Raw genomic sequence first — 10,142 nt, 5'->3', positions numbered from 1 at the left:
CTTGAGAGAGATTACTGGGAGTGATTGAGTTTTGATCTGAAACATATAACCCCTATGTCATATGTTCATATCTTTCCCATTGCATCTGCTACACAGCCATCACCGGCCTCTAATAGCAGCAGGTCAAGATTATGGTGAGACCACGAATAGTATGCTGGAAACAAAATCCATTCCTTAGTTTACCACAATCCTTGTGCATGACATGCATATTTTACCACAACCCAATGGGTGATATTTCAGGGAACAATATGTCAAGTGGCCAGAAAATCATGTACATTTTCCTTGCTATATGTGAATTGGATTCATTCACCACACTGTGATTTAATGAAGACTCTCGATCAATATAGAAAATATGGGTGAAATTGACATATCTGAATGAGGCCTAAGATATTCAACAACATTTTAATAATTCTTAAGCAGGAAACAGTAGACCGAAGAGGACTTGAATTACATTAGTGCAACCATTTGAGTAAAAAATTCAAAAACATAAAGATGGCTTGTATGTAAACATATATCTGCGGAAAAATGGGAATCAGTCAGCAGGTTTTTGCTATGTATTCTCTTACAAGCATGATGTAGGGGCCCCGATTACAGCAGTGTGTCACTTCCTGGGCCGCTTGCTGTCATTTTGATAAAATCAGTTTTCGCTGCAGCAGCTCTAGCAGTTCTCTGAATGCGGAGTCCTGTGTAAACAGGGGCTGGTGTAAACAGGACCCATGCTGCAGAGAACAATGGCAGCCTACGTGCACTTACCGATCATTCATTGTGTATGTGGGAATTACGGCTGTCTGAGTAAACAGGCAAAAAACAAAATCACCACTGATCAGCACACAAATTGCTGCTCTACTGTTGTTTAGTGCCGCACATTGGCTGGTGTAAAGGAACCCTAACGTGACCCACTATGGCTGACACATTTCAATCAAACAGTGTAATCAGGTTTGTGATTGGTTTTCACATGGATTTCAACTCTGAATAATTGTTAAAATCCACTTGAAAAACGGTTTGTGAACATATCCTGTGTTTGGATGCAGGGTAGGAATCTATTGCTCAAGTAGATGAACACCCAGCTGTACGGCTCCTTTTACAAGTTGATACAGCTGTGGTTACTATTATTACTCCTACATACAGTAATGTAAAGTGCTCATCTCCGCCCAGAGACTTATAGCTTTAATGGGATGATCGGCCAGTACTTGGGCAGCTTTTTATCACAATGTCTATCAAAGTTGAGTTGCATGGCAGTTTCCATTCCTTGGATTTGTGCAGCATCTTCTCCATAAAGTTTCTTCATCTCTATTCTGCGTCTTTCTCCAGGTTTTTCAGACGGAGGATGAGTTGATCTTTTGGTGGGGATGTGCAGATCATGACCGGCATCTACATATTGCTCATGCATTTCCTCCTCAAGTTGCTGCTGTCGCTCTGAAATAATAAAAGTTATACTTTATAAAAAAAAAAAAGCATAAATGTATATCCTATCACCACAATAGGTTATAATCTGATTATTAGATATGAAAATAATATATTTCCATAATCCAAAAGATGCATCATGTGTAGAATGGAGGGATTTTCTAACAGGTTGCTCTCTTTGTAATGGATTACCCATTTCCATAAATTGCATTTATTCTCTATGATGCTCCCAGCCATTTAATTCATTGCACCTTGTAGTTTGACAGTAACAAGTAGGGTTGAGCGAAACGGATCGTTCATTTTCATAAGTCGCAGACGAGGGATAGAGGGATAGAGGGAGAGAAAAAAAAAAAAAATCCCCATGGACGTGCACAGGGTTTCGTGTTCCGGCCGATCCTCGACTTTTCGCAGTAATCGGCTGATTTCGCCCGACTCGACTTTTCAAAAAGTCAGGTTTCGCAAAACATGACTCGACCCTAAAAAGGTCAAGGTCGCTCAACCCTAGTAACAAGTTTTGCCATTTTATCTGTTTACCAAAACACATTCAAGACACAGATATTTAATTAATATGAGCTTAAAGGGAACCTGTCAGCAGGATTGTGCACAGTAACCTGCACACAGTGTCAGGTCGGCGCCGTTATACTGAATAAAATGATACCTTGGGTGATGAAATCCGTCTTGTGGTTGTTGTGTAATCTTTATTTTCAGTTTTCACTTCATGAGATGCTCGTGCTCTGGGGCGGCTACATGTGGTGCTCTGATTACATATGGACGTTTATGGGTTTATGACAGGTCACCGATTCCTCGGTCACCTACCTCCTATTTTACATGCCAAATATACTATTGTTTGAAAAAATAAAAAACTTTCATCACGCAGGCGGTGCATGCGTTGTAGCATGATACGATGTATAATATGCATATTAATTTTGTTATGTTGGGAAAAAAAACACAATCAAAAGTGGTGCAGGCGGCCACGCCTGTGCAGTAGTATCTATCGCGAGTCTCAGTGCCAATCACAGCATGACAATTCGGCATGAGAAAATAATCGCAGATGTGAGCTGCCCCATACAGCAACACTGGGCCGAGTGCTGTGCGATGATTTCTCTGACTTGTTGCAGTATTTCAAAGTAAAACATATCTGACTGCAATGGTGAAGCCAGGCTCTGGTTCATGCTGTCCGTGGTTTGGGCAGAATTTCTACATACTGTCTAAATACATTTACCAACCTCTATATTGTACTGTACTTAGCATATTGGCAACAAATACGTGATCTGAGAACCTAGCCTAAAGGGCTGAAGAGTATTTCTCATGAACGAGCCCTCTTATCCCTTTAGACCAGGACTCGGTCTTTTCCACTGGGGCCTCAACAACACGGCCACAGATGTCAGAGTTTCTCCTTCGATCATAATCCACGTGACTTTCATTTTTCCTCTAAATCATTACGCTATGCTCATATGATGTCAATTATAGTGTTACACCAGAGATGGGCATGTTTGGCGATGATCACTAGTTGTGCCAATACTATTACCCTAGCTGTGCCTTGCCAAGAACTTGTTAGTGCCTCATCAGTGAGGCTCAGGTCACAGTTTGGGAAGCACGGTTTCAAGGGAACTTGTCAGGCCCCCTCACCATCCGCTATCAGACTGATTTCTTTATTTTCATAAGGCATTTTATGTCCCTACTAACTGTAGTACTTGGAAATAGAAAAGATGGCAACACTATAAATCTAGATCAGTAAAACTATTCTTTAAAAAAGCAAAGGTTGTTAAATTCAGGAGTGTCCAGAACAAATAAAGTACCGTATATTCAGCGTTATATTATTCTTTGTTATACTTTTTTGTTTTCCTTTTCTACAATATAATTCTGTTTGTGGCAGATCAGGTTTCCAATTCACATGTGTTGGAAAGCCGTAGAAGCACACTGCAAACGCAGGACTTTTCTAATGACAAGTAGAGAAGTGCCTAGCAAAAAGCAATCAGACCACTTTCAGATCTTACATTTTCTTACCTCTCCATAAAACCAAAGACTGAAATCTGACTGACTGCTAGAACGGCTCCATTGTTGGCAGACCCATAGGCCCAGTATATAATGGTATGTGTTTGTGCATATAACGCTCATGAGGACGGAAGTCGGCATCAGTTTGGTCCTAAGTGTTCCCCTGCATAAGAGGTGAATTCAGATGACCTGCAAGAAACCGTAGCACACAGCAGATCCTGGCATGAGTCAGAATTTCCCTGGTAAATGGCAGCAGATGCACAGCTAAAGCATACAAAAGGGTGATGAGGGGGAAGTGGGAATGTACAAAATCTCTTGCAGCACAAGTGCCAGGTTGGAAAAAGGAAAGCATCAAGTGGAAAAAATGAAGTAGCGCTGCCAAGCCATGAGCCAATTCCTGACAACTCAATTTCATGCAGTAAGGGGTATTTGGTTTTCATTGTAAAACATGTTTTTACCACAAGGTCTGTGTTTTTATCATTTAATAACTGTTAGTTATCAAGGAAGTGTGTGTCTGTCACTAATGCAGAATGTTAAGGGGTCTGATGATGAGAAAAGTCACCAACAAATCCTCAGAATCACCTGAAAAGAATGCTAAGGCTCAGTTCACATCTGCAACGGAGCTTCGGTTTTCCATTAAAATGACGGACACTGAGAAAGAAACCCACAAGGACCCCATTATAGTCCATGGGATCTTTTGGACTTGTCATGTGACATTCATTTCTTCAACAAATTATGTTTTCCTGCACAAAAAGACAATATTTCTAATGCAGATGTTAACAGCGCCTAAAATGTGCACATCTACTTAACACATTAAAGGGCTGAATTGATCTATATGAATTAGACACCGCTAGACTGTCCTCATCTTGGAGAAAAAAAGGGTCAGGTGTGTAAATACAAACTGCTGACCCAATAACATGCTGGGGGAGCATCATGAGACCTCCATTCACAATAGTCTTTCCATATACAGTTGTGCTCAAACATTTACATACCCCAGCAAATTTTTGCTTTCTTGGCCTTTTTACAGAGAACATGAATGATAACACCTAAACATTTTCTCCACTCATGGTTAGTGGTTGGGTGAAGCCATTTATTGTCAAACTACTGTGTTTCCTCTTTTTAAATCATAATGACTACCCAAAATATCCAAATGACCCTAATCAAAAGTTCACATACCCCATTTCTTAATATAGTATATTGCCCCTTCTAACATCAATGACAGCTTGAGGTCTTTTGTGGTAGTTGTGGATGAGGTTCTGTATTTTCTCAGATGGTAAAGCTGCCCACTCTTCTTGGCAAAAAGCCTCCAGTTCCTGTAAATTCCTGGGCTGTCTAGAATGAACTGCAAGCTTGAGATCTCCCCAGAGTGGCTCAATGATATTGAGGACAGGAGACTGAGAAGGCCGCTCCAGAACCTTCACTTTGTTCTGCTGTAGACAATGACAGGTCGACTTGGCCTTGTGTTTTGGATCGTTGTCATGTTGGAACGTCCAAGTATGTCCCATGTGCAGCCTCCGGGCTGATGAGTGAAAATTTGCCTCCAGTATTTGCTGATAATGTGCTGCATTCATCTTTCCTTCAACTTTGACCAAGTTTTCTGTGACTTTGTAGCTCCCACATCCCCAAAATCAGTGATCCACCTCCATGCTTTACAGTAGGAATGGAGTTCCTTTCATCATAGGCCTTGTTGACCTCGCTCCAAATGTAACGTTTATGGTTTTGGCCAAAAAGTTAAATTTGTTCCAGAAGTTTTGAGGCTTGTCTCTGTACTGTTTTGAGTATTGTAGGCGAAATACTTTGTGGCATTTGTGCAGCAATGGCTTTCTTCTGGCGACTCGACCATGAAGCCCATTATTCTTAAAGTGCCTCCTTATTGTGCATCTTGAAAACAGCCACACCGCTAGGTTTCAGAGGGTCCACCAGTATTTCAGGTGATGTTATTTGTGGATTTTTCTTTACATCCCGAACAATTTTCCTGGCAGTTGTGGATTAAATTTTTGTTGGTGTACCTGACCGTGGTTTTGTTTTTACAGTGCCCCTGATTTTCCATTTGTTAATCACAGTTTGAACGCTGCTGAATGGCATTATCAATTCCTTGGATATCTTTTTGTATCCCATTCCTGTTTTATACAATTCAACTACCTTTTCCCTTTGATCCGTTGACAATTCTTTGCTTTCCCCATCACTCACAATCCAGAAACGTCAGTGGCTGGATGAAAGATGCAAGAGTCTGTCTGGATCCCAGAAACTCACTCAGCTTTTAAGCACACACACTGATTACAAGCAAACAGGTGACAGGTGAGGGATGTTACCTTTAGTAGCCATTCAAACCCATTTGTGTCAACTACTGGGCATGTTATCAGGCCAAAATCACCACGGTATGTGAACTTTTGATCAGGGTCATTTGGAGGTTTTGGGGTGTCATTATGATTTAAAAAGAGAAAACACAGTAGTTTGACAATAAATGGCTTCACCCAACCACTAACCATGAGTGGAGAAAAAGTTTAGGTGTTATCATTCATATTCTCTGAAAAAAGGCCAAGAAAGGAAAAATTCTGCTGGGGTATGTAAACTTTTGAGCACAACTGTATATTAATATACACAATCCTGGAATTTAGCATAAAATCAAGTGATCAAACTTTCTGCGGATCAGATTCTTCCATATTAGCATGGGAAAGATGATTGACATGGGCAACCTTAAACGAGGCTTGCTCATTGGTGCTATACTAACAGTGGCCAGCATTTGAAAAAGCTGACCCACTTTGTTATGTTAGGGTTTCTCGATCAACAGAGACAAGAGTATATATATATATATATATATATATATATATATATATATATATATATATATATATATATATATATATATATATATATACACACACACACACACACACACACACATACATACATACATACATACATACATACACACATATATATATATATATATATATATATATATATATATATATATATACACGTATATATCAGCACGGTGGCTTAGTGAGTGGTAAGCACAGCAGCCTTGCAGCGCTGGAGTCCTGGGTTCAAATCCCACCAAGGACAACATCTGCAAGGAGTTTTTATGTTCTCCCCGTGTTTGCGTGGGTTTCCTCCGGGTACTCCGGTTTCCTCCCACATTCCAAAGACATATGGATAATGGATAGGGAATTTAGATTGTGAGCCCCATCACGGACAGCGATGATAATGTGTGCAAAAAAAACAAAACAAAAATAAACTGTAAAGCGCTGCGGAATATGTTAGCGCTATATAAAAATAAAGATTATTATTATACTGAGAATAGTGAAATCAAGAAAAAAGCATCAAGCAAAATGGGAAACTAAGGACATGGTCAGAGGAGGATGTCAAGATTCAGCAAACTAGAGCTGAATACAATGACGGGGCTCTCAACTAGTATGTCCAGACTACTCATCATTGACTAGCATGGAAGAGCTATAATAGGAGATGACCAGTTTAAGTGCTATTGCGGTCTAAGGGAACCAGAAATTCGGCAAAATAGCACAAAAAGTGGTTCAATAAGCAATGGTCAGAGGAATCCAAATTTCTGTGGCAACGTGCTGGTAAGAGGGTTTGCATTGGTGCAAGTAGTATGAATTAATACAGTGTCAGGTGTCAATAGTTCAGGCTGATAGAAGTGAAGTAATGGAGGGAGAATTATTTTCTTTACAAATCCTGAGTTCTCCGATACTTGTGGATGCATCTGTGGGCAGTAAGAGATTTGGCTGCTAAAAATTATCCCTTCAAGGAATAAATATACATTTAGCAAGAAAATGTGACATGTAGTAATGCATTGGTTTCAGGAACATGACAGTCAGTTTTCCTTTCTTCCTGGCATTAACAGTCCCTAGATCTTAAAGGGACTGTAAGCACAGAATGACTATTGAAATCAAATACCGTCGCTCGTGGCCATCATTTATGTACACCTTCCCACCGGTTTTGTTTCTCCTCAATCTTCTTTAATTGACAGCTCTGTCTTCATAGGGCCAAAGAAGGTCGGAGTAAGATGGAAAGCAAGCAGGTAGGAAAGTGTATTTAAATTATTGGCCGTGAAGCATCGAACGCCTGTACTCGGTTTGAACAGTCATTCTGTGCTGACAGAGTCTCTAATTATGTAAAGCAATTTTAGAAGGAGGTAAAATGATTGTTAAAAGCATGAGAGTACTTGCATCTTATCTGCAGCAGCTGTGAGAAGCTATGCCGTCCGCAAGGGCCAATATTGGTGCGGAAACATTTCAACACCTGATCTATGCCACAATAAATTGCTGAAGTCCTGAAGGCCAAAAGGAGGGTCAAAGCACTATCAGATAGGGGTCTCTAATATAGTGGAAACTCGCAGATTAAAAAATCTGTTTAGTGTTTCGACGGTGTGAGAATGGGAAACTAGGTCACAGCACTTAAAGGGACAATAGTAAAACTAGATGAATGATTATGCATTAATCCAAGAACATGCACTATACTATACACCTACAGGAGCTTTTCGGAAATCCCATTCTAGGACCACAGATATTATGGAGTTGGTTCCCACTTTGCTAGATCCACTTTTCTGGCAAGGCTTTCTACCAGATTTTGGAGTGTGTGTGGAATTTTTTATCCTTTTATCCAGAAGACCATTTGTGAGGTCGGACACTGATATTTGACAAGGGCCTTTGTGTTCTGGGGCACAGTCACGCTGTTGCAGAAAAGGGACTTCCCCAAACTGTTCACACAATGCTGGAGGGATATAATTGTTCAAAATGTCTTGGTATCCTGAAGAATTATTATTCCCCTGCACTTGAGTTAAGGGACTTGGGCCATTCATGAAAAACAATCCTTTAGCATTATCCCTCCTCCATCAAACTTTATAGCTTGCACAATGGAGTCAGGCAGGAAACATTCTCCTGGCATTTGTCAAATCCAGACTTCTTCCTCAATCATCCAGATAGATAAGGGCGATTCACACCGCAGAACAGGCCTACTATTCAAATAAATAGGTGATGATCTGCCATAGCGATGAGCGAACGTGCTCGAATATCGTGTAATCCGAACATGCTTGGGTGTTACCCGAGTATCTTAGGCATGCTCGAATACTATGTTCAAGTCCCCGCGGTAGCACGTGTTGTGGTTGTCTAACAGCTGGGAATTATGCAGCCACGGGAACTTGAACATATTATTTGAGCACGCCCAATATACTCAGCTAACTCACATGAGTTACATCCAGTTACGATCGGTGGGGGAACTGTGTGTCGTCCCCCACCAATGTGATAGTAAGGGAGAACCTCTTTAAGAGGTGTGTCACAATTCTTTTGCATCTACCAATGTGACAAGAACTGAGAATGTCTATTTCCCGACATACAGTATCATATTGTAAAAGAAACTACTGGGACTTCACACAATCCAATTCAGATTGGAATATTGCAGCAAAACAGTCCATAGAATAGAGGATCTGACCTATTATGAAGCCTCTGAAAGTATAACTTATGCATATTAAATTCTGCAGCACATTACTTCCTAAAGGAGTAGGGAACTGTAGTGTACGGTACATTAAATTTTACAACATGTTTCCTCTTGGGAAGAGAGGGAGTTGAGAAAATTGTACTACAGCTTTGTCAACATTAGAAGTATACATAACTCCAGCAGGGGTCCATGGGAACAGACTTGTCTTATACATGGGCCTAAAGAAACATGAAAATATCATGTCGATGCAACCACAAGTATTATTTATAGAGGAAGTTATAAACCCCTGCAGACGAATAGCAACTGTGACCAATGCAAGCAGCTAAGAGATACACATGTTTCAGTCTGTGAAAAGCAAGCCGGGTTATATCCCAGATATTTCAATAGATTTTATTAAACTTAAGAATGCTTCATATTCAACCTTGCCATATCTTGTGAACAAATCCTCTTGTGGCCTCTTGTTTTGGAAAGAATAGCACACCCTTAACTCTTAATTTCAGAAGCCATTCTAAAACTTAATAAACCAATATGGAAATTTAAAAAGAAAAAAAAATGAGCCAAGAAAGATGTCTAGTATTCTTTGGATATTAAATTTCAGCGTTCTGCCAGCTCTATTGCCTTTCTAAACCTTGTATAGCTGCTGGATATCTCTGACTAGGGATAGTGTAAATTGATTTGCAGAAGCTGATCTGGTGGCCAGAACAGTAGTCTGTGGTTTTTGGACAGAAGCCCCAAGAGCCACTTCTTACATGACAGCATCTGAGCATGATACACCTGTGATGTCGGGCCAAGCTGGTTAATCAAAAGAAGAGCCACGGATGCTGTCAGATAAGAGGTGGTTCTTATGGTTCCTGTCCAGCAACCACAGATTACTAATAGGGCTGATGGTTCAAGGACACCAAATCTATTCCTGACTCCTCCATACATATGAATGTTTCCCCAATAAGGGAGAAGGGTGAAAGCCACTGCCCGATACCACAGGGGAATGCAAAGTTTCAGGCTCATCTCCAGGGAGAACAAAAAGACACATATTGGATTTTAAATTGGCTGTTCCCAATTACAGGGACCTCCCATACAGGTACTGAGTATGATGTCACATAGATTCTGAAAGTTGGTGGAAGGATCAAAGGGATCCTTGGGCATTTGGCTGTATGGGATCTAAACGTTTCGAAATGACCACCATGAGCGGGTCTACCTCCACAATTTCCCCAAGATGTTTCATAGAGGTAGTCATAGTACAATGAGGGCAAGTCTGTTACTGAAATACCCTCTACATTTGATAGGTC

The 10,142-nt window shown here is 40.5% G+C and overlaps 1 protein-coding gene across 1 annotated transcript in view; it reads right to left on the bottom strand.

Moving 5' to 3' along the window:
* Nucleotides 1-386: 386 nt before the first annotated feature.
* The window catches only part of GEMIN8 (gem nuclear organelle associated protein 8), a 41,436-nt gene continuing 31,680 nt past the window's right edge, over nucleotides 387-10,142 (bottom strand). The window contains exon 4 of the mRNA XM_077296763.1: nucleotides 387-1,416. Within this exon, the coding sequence (XP_077152878.1) occupies nucleotides 1,160-1,416 (257 nt within the window). The 3' untranslated portion in view covers nucleotides 387-1,159. The remainder of the gene's footprint in view (nucleotides 1,417-10,142) is intronic.

Source organism: Ranitomeya variabilis, chromosome 3, assembly GCF_051348905.1.
Source record: "Ranitomeya variabilis isolate aRanVar5 chromosome 3, aRanVar5.hap1, whole genome shotgun sequence".
NCBI lineage: Eukaryota > Metazoa > Chordata > Amphibia > Anura > Dendrobatidae > Ranitomeya > Ranitomeya variabilis.
This window is presented reverse-complemented; position numbering and strand designations above follow the sequence as displayed.